Genomic DNA, 19,107 nt, shown 5'->3' on the forward strand with positions numbered 1-19,107 from the left:
TTTTGTGATTAATCACTATGCTTTAATTATGTTCAATTTGTAACAATGAAATTGGGAGTCACCACAACATGAGGAACTGTATTAAAGGTTCATGGCATTAGGAAGGTTGAGAACCACTGTTCTAGAGAATAAAGGGTCTCTCAGATTTACTTCTGGGTATATTGGTCAGCCCTCTCCTTCAGCCCTGAGTTCTACCATGTGGCCCGTCCAGCAGACACAGATAGGGGCAAACATCCCAGGCTAGTGTTGTAACAAAGCAATTGCTCTTTGCCTGCGATAGTGCAGTCTGGGTCTCCAAATTGGACCAAATCACCACTGATTCTCCCAGCCTAATGCTACATGGGCTCCCCTTTATATCTCTGTTGCTCTGATTGGGGTTCCCTGCACAGGGCTGAGACCCCATGCCCCCAGGGGCATGGGCTGTACTGCTGCACCTTCCCTCTGACTTCCCAGCAATGCAGCTGCAGAAGTTGGCTTACCCTCTCTGAGTCTCCTCCTGTAACCCTCTCCTCGCTCCCCGTTCACAATATTTCAGATCAGCTATACTTCAACTGGTGTTTCAAGCTGAATGCTCTGTAGTTTAGCCACAAGTCTGGACCAGGGCTGGAAGCAAACAGATGGAGCTTCCTGCTACTCTGCAGCCGTCTTGGAATCCTCAAGAAGTGACATTTGAACAAAGACCAGAAAGAGGTTAGACAAGCAAGGTGTGGATGTCTGGGGGAGGAAGGGCAGAGCAAGCAGAGGGAACAGTCCATGCAAAGGCTCTGAGGTGGGAACATGTCTGAAATGTTGAAGAACTGTGAGGAGGCCTATGTGGCTGGAACAGAGTATGTGAGGACAGCAGAAGATAATGAGGGTAGGGAAGGGACAGGGAAAAGTGTATGGGGCCATGTGAGAGGACTTGAGCTTTTGCTCTGAGTGAGGTTGGAGTCATGGAGGGTTCTTGAGTAGAGCAGGATTAGTCCCTGACATGGGTGCTCAAAGGCTCCCTCCAGCTGCTGTGGTGCGTGAGGGTGGAAGTGGGGGACAGAGAGGTTACTGCACTGATCTAGGTGAGTGATGATGGGGGCTGGATGCAGGAAGTCAACCAGAGTTTACATTCCTACCCTAGTGTAGTAGAGAGCATCAGGATCCACAGCTTTGCCTGTATGTATGTAATTCTGCATAATCTCACCCCACTCTAGCCTGTTTTCCCACCTGTAAAATGGTTCATGGTCCTTCCTCATTCATGTGTAGTGTGGAAAAGTCTATGGAAATGTCTGTGCTAGCTGCCATGGAGGGTCCTAATGCCCCAGGTACTCAACAGAGGCTATAAGAAATGAGGGATACAGAAAAGAACCCACACAGGGCTGACAACTCCAGTTTAGCTGAGTGCTAAATATTTCTTAATTCAACTCTAATTTTATTGTGTGCTGCATATACAGTGGGGCCCTGACTTACGAGTTTAATTCGTTCCGTGACAGAGCTTGTAACTCAAATTACTAGTATGTCAAATCAATTTTCACCATTACAATGAATTGAAATGCCATTAATCCATTCCAGACACCCAAAAAACACCACAATTGTTTTGTTAAATGTTTTTAAATAAGAAAAATGTATTTAAAAATAACGAATATTGTATAAAAACACAATACTGAACAATAGAATGCAGTGCAATAAACTTGTTTTATTAAGTTTAATGTACAGCATTTACCTTGGAGATCAAATGACTTAAAGATGGTGATGGAGGTGGAGGAGAAAGGCTGCACTGAATAACTGAATAACTGAATCTTATTTGCTGATTTTTTCCCTTTTCGCCACTTTTTCATCACTTTCATCTACAGGGATTTTCAATAAAAACCTGTCCAATGAGATCTGTTCCATCCTCCCTTTCAGAATATTTCTGAAATGAGTTAGGCAAGTGTCATTAAATAGCTCCATCGCACACCCAGTTGCAATTTTTTCTGGGTGTTTCTTTTGAATAAAGTCTGAAAGTTTCTCCCACATTCCCAACATTTCCTTTATCTCACTTATAGAGATAACCTCCTCCTCCTCCTCCTCCTCCTCCATGTCATCTATTTCCTGCAAAACCTCCGTGTGCTGCTGTGTCTGCAGCTCCTTTAGCTCCTGCGTTGTCAGTTCCTCGGAGTGCTCCTTGATGAGCTCGTTGATGTCACCTTCCTTTATATCCACACTCGCTGCCTCACCATGTCTGACAATGGAGTGAATGCCGGTCCTCTTTTTAAAACTTTTTGAACCAGCCCCGACTGGCTTTAAAAGGCTCGCCCGATGCCTCGTCCATTGAAGTGCCTGGGCTCTGCTGCAGCAAATCAGCATAAATAGCTCGTGCCTTCTTGCAGATTATAGCCTTCGTCACGGTATCTCCTGTGAGCTGCTTCTCCATTAACCACACCATTAGCAGCTTCTCCATATTTTCATGAATAGATGTCCACTGTTTAGAAATTATTTTAACGCCCTTGGCTGGAGTTGTAGCCTGTATCGACTCCTTCTGCTTCAGTATGGTGCAGATCATAGAAGTGCTACGCTCGTACTGCTTCGCCAAGTCGATTACACGCACACCTTGGTCATGTTTTTCGATAATTTCTTTCTTTAATTCAATGCACATCATCCGCTTCTTCTTCGCAGCACTGTCCTTCACACTTACTTTCTTCAGATCCATGGTTGAAAAAACGAAGTTTTGCGAAATAACTGCAAGCACAAATGCGAGCACAACACTGATGCTTCAACTAAGAGCTAACCGCTTAAAGTGAACGAGTGAGACACGTGATGCTGGGCTGATGTTGTGGCGTTCACTGTGACGTTCACTGTGTCAACTAGCGGTGGGGTATCTGAAGCTGGCTCGTAACCCGAATTTTAGCTTGCAACTCAAAGCAAAAAATCGGCCGAGAGACAGCTCGTATCTCGAAAAACTCATTAGTCGAGACACTCGTAAGTCAAGGCCCCACTGTAATGTCACCCAATTATCTCTCCAGCCTTATATTCCACTTCACACACACACTCACACACACACACTCACACACACTCACACACACACTCACACACACACTCACACACACTCACACACACACTCACACACACTCACACACACTCACACACACACTCACACACACTCACACACTCACACACACTCACACACACACACTCACACACACTCACATACACACTCACACACACTCACACACACACACTCACACACACACACACACACACACTCACACACACACACTCACACACACACACACACACTCACACACACTCACATACACACTCACACACACACACTCACACACACACACACACACTCACACACACACACACTCACACACACTCACATACACACTCACACACACACTCACACACACACACTCACACACACACTCACACACACACACTCACACACACTCACATACACACTCACACACACACACTCACACACTCACACTCACACACACACTCACACTCAAGCTTCAGCTACACAGGCCTTGTTGTTCTTCCACACCAGGCACTCCCATGCCTCAATGCCTTTGCACAGGATTTCCTCTCTGCCTGGAATATTCTTCCCCAGATATCTTCACTAGAGACCCGGTGCACAAAATTCATGCACATGGGTGGGGGGGGGGTCCCCCTCAGCCCAACCTGCACCCTCTCCAATCTGGAAGCCCTCAGACATCTCTCTCACAATCCTGGACTGCTGGCTCCTAATCACTCACCTGCCTGCCAGCCAGATCATCCCTAACTGCCCCCCTGCCTGGCTGGTCGCTGCCAAATGCCCCCCTGCTGGCCTGGTCACACTTAACTGCCCCCCCCCCGCTGGCCTGGTCACCCCCAACTGCCCCTCACCCACTGGCCTGGTTGCCCCCAACTGTTCCCCATGTGGGCCTGGTTGCCCCTCATGGCCCCCCCATTGGCCTGGTCTCCCCACACAGCCTGCTGTTCAGTCGTTTGGTCATCCCTCACTAACACCCCTGCTGGCCTGATCGCCCCACACACCCTGCTGTTCAGTCATTTGATTGTCCCTCACTAACCACCCTGCCAACCTGGTTGTATGCGGCCATCTTGTGAGGGCGTGAGGGTTAATTTGCATATTACCTCTTTATTATATAGGCTAGTTCTTGCCTCCTCACTTACTTCAGCTCTTTCCTCAAATGTCACTTTCTGGAAATGGCCTTCCCCACCACCCCAATTAATTTGGCAACCCCAGCCGAACCAGCATCCTCCTCCCCCTTCATTAACCTGCTTAATATTCCCATTCCTGACATTCTCCACAACATCGTCATGTATCGCACTCATGATCTTCCACATGGGAATGTCAGCCCCATGGGGTAGAGACTTTGCTCTGGCTTGTTCCCGCATGCACCCCCAGAGCCTAGAACCGTGCCTGAGATGCAGCATTTGTTGAGTGAATATGTGACTGTCAGATCTGTAAAAGGAGAAGAGTAATGCCTATTCATCTCAGACAGTGGAAAGATGAACTAAGGAGCAACCTGTGAGGCACAAAGGAGAGGCTGAGACAGCACAGATGCCCAGAGTGGGGCTGGGGGACAGTGCCCATCACCCACTCCGGACTTTTAAAACTTGGGATGAGATTCACAATGAGGTGAAATTTACCATTTAAAAGTGAATAATTCAGTGGTATTCAGCACATTTACGTGCTGGGTGACCTCTACCTCTATCAGCACTTCATTCATTTTGGTGGCTGAATGCTATTCCATTGTGTGGATGGATCGCATTTTGTTCATCCATTCATGTGTCAATGGCCCCTGATTTGTTTCCAACTTTTGGCGACTAGGAATCTCGCTGCAATGAACATGGGTGTACAAGAATTTGTTGGAGTCCTTGCTCTCAGTTATTTTAGGTATTTACCTAAGAGTTGAGTTGCTAGGTGATGGGAGAACTCTGTTTAACTTTTTAAGGAAGTGCCAAAATGTTGTATACAGCTGGTGAAGCGAGACCCCAATCTGATAGAATGCTGGAGATGGGTTTACACTTAATGAAGCCCCTGGCTCTCAGAATACATCATTTCTTTCTGAGACTGGTCATGACCATCAGCACCGTTGCCCAAGACCCCAAAAACCTGTGATAGAGGGAAGGGGGGTGGTCCAGCTGGGGAAACTGAGGCACAAAGAGAGGTTGACTTGGACACTCAGCCTAAACCCCTTCCTTCTCCACCCTGTCCCACATTCAGGGACACCCTTTAGGGTCCCTGGGAGGCAGGAGCTTATTGTCACTGAGCACTGTCAGGCCCCAGCCCGCCACTCCCAGGAGCCCTTGCAGAATGGGGAAGAGGCTGGGAGCTTGAGAAAGAGGCCAAAACAGCACTGAGTGTTATCAGCTCCGCACCGCACAGCTTCCTGTCGGGCACTGTCAGTTCCTCCACTGCCCACCACCTCCCCCCACCCCCCTAGCTGATCCCCTTCCCCACTGGGGCCAACCCCAGCCTGGGCACCTCTTTCCATCTCTCTTTCCTATTCTTCCTCTAACCCAGCGGTTCTCAACCCTTGGGTCAGGACCCCTTTGGGGGTCGAACAACCCTTTCACAGGGGTCACCTAAATACATCCTGCATATCAGATATCTACATTAAGATTCATAACAGTGGCAAAATTACAGTCATGAAGTAGCAACGAAAATAATTTTATGGTTGGGGGTCACCACAACATGAGGAACTGTGTTAAAGGGTCATGGCATTAGGAAGGTTGAGAACCACTGCTCTAACCACTTCTCATTAGAGACTTAAAACATTTTAAAAGTTCCAAAAAAAAGGTTTACAGGGTTTCAGGTTCAGAGAATTGTTTTCCCATGACCAGCTCGAGCCATTTTGGCTCAGTAGATAGAGTGTCATCCTATGGACTGAAGGGTCCCAGGTCCGATTTCAGTCAAGGGCACATGCCCAGATTGTGGGCTTGATCCCCAGTGTGGGGTGTGCAAGAGGTAGCCAATCAATGATTCTCTCTCATCATTGATGATTCTATCTCTCTCTCCATCTCCCTTGCTCTCTGAAATCAATAAAAAAAAATATTTTTAAAAAAGAAAAAATATGTTTAAAAAAAATTTCCCATAACAAGCTTTAGTTTATTTTATTTATTTATTTATTTTTAATCGTATAAGGACCTTCCTTCAGTCCCCCACCAAGAACTGGGACATGAGCCTGCTGTCTCCCTCCACCACCTCAAATTTTGTTTCCTGTTCTCGCATTCATTTTTTTGTTTGTTTTCTTGTACATCTGTATGCCAAAACCTTGTTTCATTTTCTCTGTGTCTGAGCTTTATGACAAAGGTGAATTTTGTATGGGGCTCTGGGGACTTCATTTTGCTCAAGATTCTACTACAACCAAATCATTAGGTCATACCTTTTCAATATATTTTAATTTATTTGTAAACTGTACCTCAGTAAAGCTGAAAAAGTAAAATTCTCCTACAAAATCCATCAAGCAAATTAATGTTTGTACATCACTCAGTGTTTAGAATCGAGAAAGGAGTGTGTTGATAAGACTCAGCTATCTCATTGCATTTCCCTGTGGTTCTTTCTCACAGTTGTGTAATATTCTAATCCAATCTATCCAGTGGCTGAGGAAGCATTAAGGTTCCATTAAAGTCTTAATGGCCATCATGTTCCTGGGCTGCCTTAAAGATCATTGGTACGCCCAGATGATGGGGCTCAGTGATTGAGCATCAACCTATGAACCAGGAAGTCACAATTTGATTCCTGGTCCGGGTACATGCCCGGGTTGAGAGCTTGGTCCCCTGTGTGGGGCATGCAGGAGGCAGCGATCAATGATTCTCTCCTATCATTGATGTCTCTCTCTCTCTGTCCCTCTCCATTCCTCTGTGAAATCTATAAAATTTCCTAGAAGCAGAGGGCACTCCAGGGTGACAGCTCAAACCCTATTTTCCTACCACAGTAGGGGCTTGGGGTGAAGGAGACAGAAACATGTCCTCGCCCAAGGCATCACAGCCTCTTGCTTCTCTTCTCATCACTTTGGGCTCTGCCACCTGATCTCTATGTCCACATTTGAGCAGACATGTTCCTCACCCTCTGCCCTGAGATTCCCCAAGTCCCAATCCCAGAAACTCAGAAGCCTGGGCAAGTCTTGGGGATCCAGTCAGGAGGCACACATGTGGACCCCCACCCACACTCTGGAGGCTCTGCCTCAGGCCAAGGCCCCAAATAGCTCAGCTTCTATACAGGGTGTCCCAAATAATGTATACACAATTGAACAGCTGACAGCTTAATTTTGAAAATGAATTGTATTTTATTGAACAGTGCCTTTATAATTATTCAAAGTGTGTGTATACATTTGGGGGGGGACACCCTATATTTAGGAGTTCCCTCACTGCTGAACTACAAACATGGCCCAGCTCAACACTGCCTTCCAACTCCCTGGGCTGGGCTGGGCTGGGTGGGGGTCAGGACTCAGGAGGATGCCAGCTGGGGCTGGGCAGGGTCTGACCAGGAGTATGTGGTCAAGCGGACTCTGACAGCCTGGCATGGGGGAACCCAGGTGTCCAGCCTGCAGGAGGAGACAAAGGGTCCATTGACCCACCTGACCCTGGGTCTGGTGTAAGAGCTGGCCAGCAGCCCCAACCCTCTTTCCTCACTCTCTGGTGCTTCCTGCTTGGGGTCAGCTGTCTGGCCTCACAATAGCTGTGTCGCTGTCTGGGGGCTTCCTCTTATATTCCCCTCCATCCAGAGACCCCAACTGACCCTCGCTTCACCTGGGGCTTGGAAGGGTGCTGGACGTGGGCTGGTGGCACAGGAAGGGGCCAGGACATTGAGGTCCCCTCATCTACACAGCGGAGGGCATTGCAGAAAGGACAGTCATCCTAACAGCCACTGCTGGGGGTGATCATCTGGGCAGTTGACCAGGAACCTACAGGTTCACGCTCCTCAGGGAACCACTGTCCATTCCCTGCAGATCACTCTGCTGGGGAAGGGATCGAGCAAAGGGGGAGAGAGGCACCTGCGCAGTGAAGTCAGGTGAAGAGGGAAGGTGGTCGCCTGTCAGTCTAGCCTGGGGAACAATGGATTGGCTAGCAGGGGTGGGGACGTCGGGCCCTCAAATTCATTTGGTCTGGCCCTGCCAAGGCATTAGGGGTGAGGAAATTAAATGTTGGACCAAATATTGCAGGCTAATTTTTAAGTTGATAATTGTGTATGGCCTGTGAATGATGTTATAAATATCCAAATGGCCCTTGGCAGGTAAAGGTTCTCAGCCCTGGGCCAGGGGATGGAAACACACACAATGTGAGAAGGTTCAAATCCCCAGAGTCCTCTCTCTCTTCTTCTTGTGCTCCCTGTTGGTCTGTGGCCCGCACTCATCCCTGCGTTCCAGTGCTTGCCTCCATAGCCATGGATTTTAATAGGGAACAGAAGTTCTGGGCAATGACCTTAATTCTGGGCCTGCTGCAGGCAAGCTTGGACTTCTTCCATGACGAAATGAACAGAGATGGGACCTTGGAGGGGAACCCGCTTAAGTTTTCATCATTAATAAAGCTTTCCACGAAACCCCATCTCCCCCTGGGACTTCAGCAAATCTTTTCCTTGCAGCACCCCCACGAACTCCACTTCCCCTGATAACAATGGGATAGTCTGAAATAAATCTCAAACTAAAAACTAGTCATGGAAAGTAGTCAAGTCTTAGACTTGTATCTTCCCTGACACAGGCCAATCTTTACCTTCACTGAGCTTGTCTATTGTCTTTTGGCATCTACATAACATATCTTTGCAATGACAGGGTAATTTTCTTTTTTCCAGACCCTCCAGGCACAATCTCTTGTTGTATCTCAAATTAGAGAGCTAGATACCAGAGGCCTTAACAAGCCAATTAATTAGGAGTCATTTATTGTGCGCAGGTTCAGAGCAGATTACCTCTGTCAAATTCTGAACACCCAAAGGAGGAAGCATTTTCTTTTTATATTCTTTTAGGTCCTTGTGTAAGTTACTTTTACAGGCAATTTGTAACCTTGAGTACATATCATATCTATCAAACACCTGTAACCTTGAGTGCATATCATATTTATACAGACATCTGTAACCTTGAGTATCATATCTATACAGGCCTGGCATCAAATTCAGCATATCAGTTAGATGGCTGGCTTGCAAGTTCTGACAATTAAGTTTATCTTTTCTATTCAAGAAAAAAACAGTTATTTTACAGTCTAAAAATAACAGTTGACCTACAGAATAACAGACTGTCTAAGAATAACAATAGTTCAAATGGCAGTTTTAAACAGCAGTTTTCCAAAGGAGGGATTACTATGCTTCACTCCCACCTGGATAAGAGACCACAGAACCCCTCACTGCTATTGTTACCATGTGAATTGTGAACTCTTAACTCTCCTGTACCCACCTGTGTAAAGGAGTCTGTGTCTGTTCCTTTCACTTTTTATCCAATCCCAGAGATTTCTGGGCCTGCCTCCCTACAACTAGCAGATTTCTTGTAACCCCCTTAGGCCTCTTCCTTTGATTGTACTGTATAAAATAAGGTGCAAAACTGCCATTCTTGAGAGAATTTTCTCAATCTGTTGTGATTTTGCTTCTAGGCAGTTGCTGTCAGTTTGGCTCAAATAAACTCATAAAAATTCTCTACAGGTTTGAATGTTTCTTAGGTTGACAGCGGGGAACAGAGTGTGGGGACAGGAGCCAGGGCACCAACATGGGAGATGATGGCGCTAGACCAGGGTGGAGGCAAATGAGAAGTGAGAGGATTTGGGGTGTAGTGAAGTCAGAGCCATCGGGCTTTCTGACTGGCCAGGTGACAGTGGTGGTGGCGGGATGTTCCTTTTCAGGCCTCCCCCAAGCTTGCAGCAAACATCTCAATGCATTTCCCATTATGTTACCCAGTTCTTCCTCACCCTGCTGCGTGAGGCCAGTGGCAGGCATTTTATTCCCATTCATCAGACAGGAAGACTGAATTTCAGACAGCTTAGGGCTCAAGACACACCCTAGGGGAGCTGAAGGCAAACAATAGATGATTCTGTGAACTGTGTGGAGATAACGCCCTGGGGCAGTGGCTCCTCCACCCCCACTCACACACTGTATAAGGGCCAGGAGGCCTCAGAAGGATGCCCAGCTGCCCAGCCTGATGACGCGGAACCACGCTGCCCAGACCATGGGAGCTCATCGCCTCAGAGCCTTTCACATCCTACAGGGTGAGAATCTGGGGGCCCTAATGGGAGGAGCAAGAGAACCCCTGGTAGCACCCCTTTGGTGCCTCCATTTTCCAGTCTCCCCACTCTACCCCCACCCATGGCGAAATAGGAGCGACCACTGGCAGCTCTGGGGCCTGACATGGAGGAAGCCACATGGTTAGGCAGGAGCCATGGCACATGGGAGAGCAGCTGGCAATGCCTGGGTACCTTCATGCCTGGGCAGGAACCCCCTGGGTGCTCTAAGGGTCTGTTCCCCACCCCAGAGGGATCTCCACGCTCCTTCCAGATCCACTTTGGAAGCTGCTCCCTAAGAGGGGAAACTGAAGCAGGTGGAAGAGAGGGGGCGAATGAGTGCTGTGACCCCCTCAGGAAGTCACTCGTAACAGATGGCAGAGAGGGGTCTAGGGAGCAAAGGGGGACCCTTCCACAACAGGGTGACCCCCACACTTCTCCCATTGTGTGGCAGGGGAAGCCCGAGACCCCCCTCATTTGCTCTCCCAGACCCAGCTGGGACTCGGCTGTACCTTGGCTTTGCTGCTGTGGGTTGAACTTGAGCTCTGCTGTGACTTCCCCCCTTGCCTCCTTTCCCACGCCACCCAGGGTGGCTCTAACCATTGTCAGTTATCAGATTATCAGGTCAGCTCCTTGTCTGGGCAACCAGGCAACAAAGAGAGTTAAAAAATGACATTTGGGGTGCCAATCAGAACTTCCGCAGGCCACAGAGATGGGGCTCCCTGTGCTGGCCCAGGGTGCCAGGCGTGAACTGTTTTTTATAGCTTTATCAAGGTGAGGTGTAATTTACATAGCATGTAATTCGCCTGTTGCATGGTTACAATTAGATGATTTTTAGTGAATTTGTGGAGTCCGTGTGGAGCACAGCTGAAGGCGGCAATGTGTCAGGGGCCAAGTCACAGAGCCCCTGATCCTCACTTTCCACGTCTGTAAAATGCAGCAGAGCAAGGCTGGTCTCCACTTCACAGGCTTGTGTTAAGGGTTGAGTCCTGGTTCACAGTAAGAATTAAGTAACATTATTATTGTTGTTGTTGTTAATGTTACTATTATTATTATTTGATGGGGGATGGGCTGCAGGAGGGAGGGATCCTTAGCAGGAGGAGCAAGGAGAGAATGACTAACCCACTCCTGCCACAGGGGCCCCAGGCAGGAATCTGACTGCTCAGGGCTCAGCTAGGGGAATGCAAACCAGATGGGACTGGGAGCAGGGCCAGGCACCCCTCTCCAGGCTCCTGTTTGGGTGGCTTCCTGGGTCCCAGGTGGAGGTCTGGCCAGGCAGCCTCTGTGGTGGGGCAGGAAAGCCCAGCTCAGCACAGAGAACCCCCTCCCTGCAGACTCTGGGGAACTTGACCCCTCACTTCTATCTTCCCCAGCCCCCTCTTCACCAGTTTCTCCATAAGCCTTTTCTGGGCTCTGAGCCACAGTTTGTCCATCTGCAGAGTGGACATAAACAGAGCCTCTGTCTCATAGGGCAGTTGTGAGCATGGACGGTGCTACTGGGGCTTTGGGAGCTGTAGACGAATTGGCCCAGGACGCACCCTGCCAGGGAAGGTCATTTGTGGTCTGTCCTACAAAGAGGAAGTGGGTTCCACCAAAGGGAGAACTAACCAAACCCTGTGGCCAGAGAGGAGGAAGACAGGAGTTCTAGCCTGTTCACCGCATCTGCGAGGGCCTCGGGGAGGGTGTGGGGGTCTTTGCCCTCTGCTGGCCTGAGGGGTATCAAGTTTGAATATTGGGACTGAGTGCGCAAGAGACCCTCCAGTCTGCACCCTCCACAGCTCCTCAAGTTGTGCTCACAATGATCAACTCCAAAATTCCCATATGAGCCCTTCCATGGGCTACTGGGAGCCCCTCCATGGGGGAATGGGAGCCATGAGTTATCCCTTCATTTGGACAGGGAAGTGACCCACTCCTGCTCTACCTCCCTGGCCCCCATCCCTCCACCCGCTGCCCCCATCTGGTCTCCCTGGATTATCTGAGTCTGGGCTGCCTCCCCAGCATCTCTAGATCTGCAGGGACTGGATGGATACCTCAAGCCCTCCCCCCCACCCCCACCCCACATGCTGCCCAAGTGCCCACACTCACTCCTGCCCTCCCTTTTCTTCTGTTTTTCTATCTGGCTCTCAATCTCTCTATCTCTCCATGTCTCTCCATCTAATCTCTGGCACCTGTCTCTCCCTTTCTAGGAGTCCCTTATTTCTCTGTCCATTTCTCTAGATCACTGTTTTCTTAACTCTGCCTCTGTTTCTCTCTCCATTTCTCTGTCCTTTGTCTCTCTCTTTCTCTCTCTCATCTCTTCATTTTGCTTGCATCTCTTTCTCCCTCTTTCTCCTCTAAGTGTCTAGTTCTCTCTCTCTCTCTCTCTCTCTCTCTCTCTCTCTCTCTCTCTCCCCCCCCCCCCCTCCTCCTCCTCCTCCTCCTCATCATCATCATCATCATCATCACATTATTTTCTCTCCATCTCTGTGTCCTTGTCTGTCCCTCTGGTGAACAGCAAGGAAGTCCTCATCTGTAGACCCCCTGCTGACTTAAGGAGAACCCCCAGGACATGCCCTGGGATGAGGTGCCCCTGAGCAGCAGGAAGAGCAGGATTGGGAGCCTGTGCAGCACCACCCCTAACATGAGCCCCCAGCATCTTCCTGTGTGCAGGGAGCCAGGGTGTGAAATGTCACCACCGGGTCCCAAGCTGGTCGTTGTGGTGGACAGATGTGGGTGCAGTGTGCTTGCACCTGTGTCCCTGAGGAAGGGTGTGGGCTGGAGCACCTTAGATTTGGGAGATCTGAGAGGACACCTGGTCTAACCCCTTCATTTTTACATAAAGAAATGACGACAGTAAGCACTCTGACACACCAGGCAGTACTTGTCAGCTTAACTCTCACACTCTAGGAAATGGGTCTCCTCTTCATCCCCATTCTACAGAAGGGGAAACTGAGGAACTGAGGCACCTGACCAAAGTCTGGGAGTAGAACCAAGGCCATCTGGTTCCAGTATGTCTCCTGAATTGCTTCCCACAGGTCAGCAGAAGCCAAGACCCCTGCTAGGCTCGGGCCCCTACCCATCCTTCAGTTCCTGAAAGCCACCATCAGGCGATGGGTGCAGACCCTCTGGCCATGGGCATTGGAGGGCAGGGAGGTGCCACCTGCCCACTCTCTCTATGAGTCATGGACAGAGCCTGAGCCTGGGATGGGTACGCAACCCCTTCCCTCAGATGTGTCACCCTCAGGGCACCCTTCCCCGTTCTGTGTCCTCCTGACCCTCCATCTCTCTGTTCCAGCACTGTGTGTCCTGCTGATTCTGTTGGAAGATGGACCCCAGAACACCAGGGGTGAGTCTGCTGGGAGTAACTCAGTCCCCAGCCAGAGTCCCAACCCCACCTGCACCTCTCAGCCCAGCCAGAGAAAGGCCTGTTGCAGGAGAAAGCTCAGGGTTGCCCTTCCCAACACCCCTACCCATCCTCTGGCTCAGCCCTCATCTTCTTATCATGGTCTCCGTCCCACAGCCTCTGCCTGTCCCCAGCAGTGCCCTCCAGACTCCTCATGTGTCAGTGGCACTGCCTGTCACTGTGATCCAGGATTCCAAACTCCATTTGGAAAGAAGAAAGTCAACCACGGGGAGACTTGTGAAGGTACAGAGGCTTGGGGTGGTGGAGGGCTACATGGAGACAGGATAGTAGAAGGTGGCCTCAGCTTTGTTCTCAGACCGTCATGAAGGACAGAGAAAAGAGAAAGAAAAAGATATGAAGGTGGAAAACGAGAAGTGAATAAACATGGCTTCGTACAGAGGGAGGAGCTGGGTTTCCAGGACCCTGGAACTGTTGTATCACTAATCAGCGAGCTGGACAAGACGCCTTAATGAGACAATTAGTTAGGAGTCATCTTTATTGTGCGCAGGTTCAGAGCAGATTACCTCTATCAAATTCTGAACACCCAAGAGAGGAAGCATTCTCTTTTTATATTTTCTCAGGTCCTTGTGTAAGTTATTTTTGCAGACAGCTTGTGACCTTGAGTATATCTCAAATCTAGCAAACACCTGTCATATCTATACCGACACCTGTAATCCTGAGTACATATCTATACCATACCTGGCATCAGTATCAGCGTATCAGTTCCTTATGTTAGATTGCTAACTTATAAGTTTAGACCAGCTGTGGACAAACTACGGCCCGCGGGCTGGATCCGGCCAGTTCGGCTGTTCTATCCGGCCTGCGGAGCCAAAAGAGCAGAGGGTTCTCTTGCTCTCCCCTCCGCTCCTTCACCAGCAGCAATGTTAACATGGCAACATCGGGAAACATGGCCGCAGCTCCTTCTTCTGAGTCCAGTTTAAGAACCCATTGTGGCTCTTGAGTCAAAAAGTTTGCCCACCCCTGTGTTAGATAATTAAGTTTATCTTTTCTATTATTCAAACTAAAATGGTTATTTTTACAGAATAAGAGACCATCTAAAAATAACATAGTTGACTTATAGAGCAAGGAACTATCTAAAAATAGCAGAAAATTTCAAACAGCAGTTTTTCCAAAGGAGAGATTATTACTATGCTTCAGAACCTATGCCTCAGCTTACCCTTCCAGGACTGGGGAGGGGGATGCAGAGCTTCTACCCACCCACCACTTTAGCACCTCCTCCTGTATCCAAATCCAGGTGACAGACAGAAAGCTGAGCAGGGCAGAGCTTATTTAGTGGGTTTCAGGAATGGCTTGCTCCAGCCACATCAGGGCTGCCTGAGAGTCTGAATATTTCCTAAAAGACACTGATTGAGCATCAGGCTCCATGCTAGGTATGGAACCAGGCTCTCTTCCCTGAGGGCACACATGGATTTGGCAGGTGACCCTTTCCCCCATTTTATTCCAGACATTGACGAATGTAAACAAAGGGTGAACGTGACCTGTGGAAAAGATGCACGCTGCCATAACACGAGGGGGAGCTACTACTGCACATGCAGACCAGGATACAGGCCTGGTTCTGGGGCAACCAAGTTTAATAATGCAAGTGAGAACACATGTCAAGGTAAGAATGTCTTGCATCTTCCATCTCCCCGTCTATGAGGTTTGTAGTCACCAGAGCCATTCCTGCAGCATACAGGGTGCCAGGCCCTGGATATAGGTGCAGCCCCAGGTCTGAGTGGGACAAGTGTGCCTGTGCCTATCCCACTAAAACAGAGAAGTGGGGTGGCCTTTGAGCCAGGACCCAGGTCCTGGTTTTGCACTTTGACAGCTGGTATGCAACACCAGCCAGGACACTTATTCAGAAACTAGAGGCCCAGTGCATGAATTCGTGCACCAGTGGGGTACCTCGGCCTAGCCTGTGGGATCGTGCCAAAACCGGCTCTCCAATATCCCTGAGGGGTCCCGGATTATGAGAGGGTGCAGGCCAGACCGAGGGACCCCACCAGTGCACTACTGGGGTAGGGGAGGACACAGGAGGTTGGTCAGCTGGGAAGGGAACAAGGGAGGGCTCCAGGGCCTGTCGAGCCCATCTTGCTCAGTCCCAATCAGCCGGACCACAAGAGCAAGCTAACCTACCAGTCTGAGCATCTGCCCCCTGGTGGTCAGTGCACATCATAGCGACTGGTGGACTGGTGGACTGTCTGCCCCCTGGTGGTCAGTGCACATCATTGCAAGCAGTTGAGGGGCCTTATCATATCATTAGCATATTATGCTTTGATTGGTTGAACAGCCTACTGGTCGACCAGACACTTAGCATATTAGGCTTTTATTATATAGAATTACTGGTAATGGCAAGATGTGATAATATTACTGTGATTGTGTGTGTGTGTGTGTGTGTGTGTGTGTGTGTGTGTGTTTTAAAAAAGAGCATCTACCTTTTACAGATAAAAACAAAAGTAGCTATGCCTTTTGTTAACTGTATGACCTTGGACATGCTCTTTACCTCTCTGTGCCTCAGTTTACCATCTGTAAACGGGAGTGACAATTGTGCTTACCTCCCAAAAATGCTGGGAAAGTATATGTGATCATAGAGCACAACATAGTGGTTTGTAGACTATACTCATTCTTTCTCCTTACTTTTTATCTTTATTGCTGAAAGTATTAACATAAGTCCTATTTTTTCATCATTAACCTCTACCAGCCCGCCCCCACCTTGCCCCCTCAGGTCCTCACCACCTCATGGTCTGTGTCCACGGGTTATGCATAAGTTCATTGGTTCATCTCTTCCCACCCACCCTCCCCTGCCTTCCTTCTGAGGTTCAACAGTCCATTCCATGCTTCTATGTCTCTGGGTCTATTTTTATTCATTAGCTTTTTTACTTTTCTTTCTCTGACTGGCTTATTTTCCTTAGCATAATACTCTCCAGGTCAATCCATGCTGCTGCAAATGGTAAGAGTTCTTTTTTTCATACAGCCACGTAACATTCCATTGTGTAAATCAAGCATGTCAAACTCAAAGGCTAACAGGGGCAAAATAAACGAGACAATGCAGCCTGCAGGCCACAAATTGGACAAGATTGGTGTTAATGTACCAAAGTTGTTTTATCCACTCATCTGTTGATGGGCACTTAAGCTGTTTTCACATCTTAATTATTGTAAATTGCACTGCTATGAACATAGGAGTGCATATATTCTTTCTGATGTGTGTTTTGATTTTCTTAGGATATTTTCCTGGAAGTGGGATCACTGGGTCAAATGGTAGTTCCATTTTTAATTTTTTGAGGACACTCCATACTGTTTTCCACAATGGCTGCAGCAGTCTGCATTCCCCGGAGCAGTGTACTAGGGCTCCCTTTTTTCCTCATCCTCACCAACACTTGGCATTTCTTGATTTGTTGATAATAGCCATTCTGCCAGGTGTGAGGTGATATCTCATTGTCATTTTAATTAGCATCTCCCTGATGATTAGTGATTTTAAGCATTTTTTCATATGTTCTTTGGATTTCTGTATGTCCACTTTGGAAAAGTATTAATTTAGGTCCTTTGGCCAATTTAATTGAATCGTTTATCTTCCTTTTGTTAAGTTGTATGAGTTCTCTATATATTTTGGATATTAACATCTTATCAGATGTGTCATTGGCAAATGTGTTCTCCCATGCAGTGGGCTATCTTGTTGTTTTGTTGATGGTTTCTTTTGCTCTGCAGAAGCTTTGGATTTTGATATAGTCCCATTTGTTTATTTTCTCCTTAGTCTCCATTGTCCTAGGAGATGTATTGGCAAACATATTGCTACAAGAGATATCTGAGATTTTGGTGCCTATAGTTTCTTCTAGGGTTTTTATGGTTTCACATCTTGCATTTAAGTATTTTATCCTTTTTGAGTTTATTCTTGTGTATGGTGTAAGTTGGTGGTCTAGTTTCTTTTATTGCAAGTACCTGTCCAATTTTCCCAATACTATTTATTTTTTTAAATATATTTTTATTGATTTCAGAGAGGAAGGAAGAGGGAGAGAGAGAGAGAGAGAGAGAGAGAGAGAGAGAGAGAGAGAGAGAGAGACATGATGAGAGAGAATCATGGATTGGCTGCTTCCTTCAAGTCCCCCACTGGGGATCGAGCCCACAACCCAGGCATGTGCCCTTGATCAGAATCGAACCTGGGACTTTTCAGTTTGCAGGCCACTGCTCTATCCACTGAGCCAAACTGGTTAGGGCCCAACACTATTTATGAAAGAGACAGTCTTTCCTCCATTGTATTTTCTTACCTCCTCTGTCAAATATTAATTGAGCATAATGGCTTGCGTTGACTTCTGGGTTCTCGGTCACGCCACAGGTGTGTGGATCCCAGCCTGTGCTCCCAGCATCTATTTTCTGAGGGGACAATTCTCCCCATAGCACAGTGCTCCCTCCTCTCTCAGCTCCCCTCCACTTGCAACTTCCCCCTTCCTACCTGTCTCCAGGTGTTTACTGTTCTTCCTTGTTATAAGTCATCTCCTCAGCTGGACCTCGGTAATTGCGGGTGAATGCTCTCTAATTTAGTTGTATTTCCAGTTTGGCCCCGGGATGAGGTGCCCAATGGGTCTGCCTATCTGACTGCCATTTTATCTTCCCCTCTCGACTGACTACACCATCTCTGGGTTGGACATCCCAGGGACCATACCCCAGGGGTGGCTGCTCAGAGATCAGCTGGCCTAGCCCATTCTCTCACCGGAGACACAGGAGGAGCCAGGCCTCCACACATCACTAGGCTTTGCTCGCTTTCCAGGGGAGCAGGGAAGGGGTTTCAGGCATCTGCAGGCAGATGGGGCCAGCAGTGATCAGGCAGAACCATGACTCACCCAGAGAGAGGGGTTATTGCAGAATACAGAGAGAGGAGGAGGGGGCTGAGCCAGGGATCCTGGAGGCTCTGAGCAGGGTCCACAGACCCACCCTGCTGAGGACAGAAGAGCCTGAAACCAGGTGTCATCGGAGACCATTGCCCCAGGCTCAATCCTCTCCCCAGGCTCAATCCTCTCCCGAGAAGATCAGCCCAGATGCCATGGGGGCCCATACCACTGGGGGACAGAAGACAGAGGCTGAGCCCCTCTTGGCCAGGCCCACAAATCTGTGTCCCTGCTAGAAGAACAAGGAGCCAGATGACAGAAACCCCTGCCACTCTTCACCCATCAGCCGCTGCTCCCCGCTCCAAGCACCCAGCCCTTGCCCACCACTGACCATACTCACATGTGGGTTCTCATCACTCCTTGCCAGTCCAGGGGATGCCATGAGGGGTATCAGAACGGGCACCTTCACACCCCAAGGCTGCATGGCTGGATGTCAGCCCCACTGCCCTCATGGCCTGGCACCCACTATCCAGGTGGCCCTGGCCTATCTGGCATCATTTTCACATTCTGGGCCCGGCCTAAAAGCCTTGTCCTCGATGGGTCAGGCTCAGGGTTGGATCTTGGTCCATCGCCATGAATGGATTCTCAGAAGTCGTGTGGATGGGAGAGCGCTGTCTCACCAGAGTCACCAGGATTCCAAGGAGAGCTCAGCCCACAGCACCACCCAGGGGAGTCAGGACCAAG

The 19,107-nt window shown here is 48.7% G+C and overlaps 1 protein-coding gene across 1 annotated transcript; it reads right to left on the reverse strand.

Moving 5' to 3' along the window:
• Nucleotides 1-2,221: 2,221 nt before the first annotated feature.
• On the reverse strand, nucleotides 2,222-2,659 carry LOC308520159 (putative CENPB DNA-binding domain-containing protein 1; the record flags this gene model as incomplete). The annotated part of the gene is made up of 1 exon (XM_081092700.1): nucleotides 2,222-2,659. The coding sequence occupies one exon, from the start codon at nucleotides 2,657-2,659 to the stop codon at nucleotides 2,222-2,224; it is 438 nt and encodes a 145-aa protein (XP_080948826.1).
• Nucleotides 2,660-19,107: the final 16,448 nt, after the last annotated feature.

Source organism: Myotis nattereri, assembly GCF_964212035.1.
Source record: "Myotis nattereri genome assembly, chromosome: 5".
In the NCBI taxonomy this organism is placed as follows: domain Eukaryota; kingdom Metazoa; phylum Chordata; class Mammalia; order Chiroptera; family Vespertilionidae; genus Myotis; species Myotis nattereri.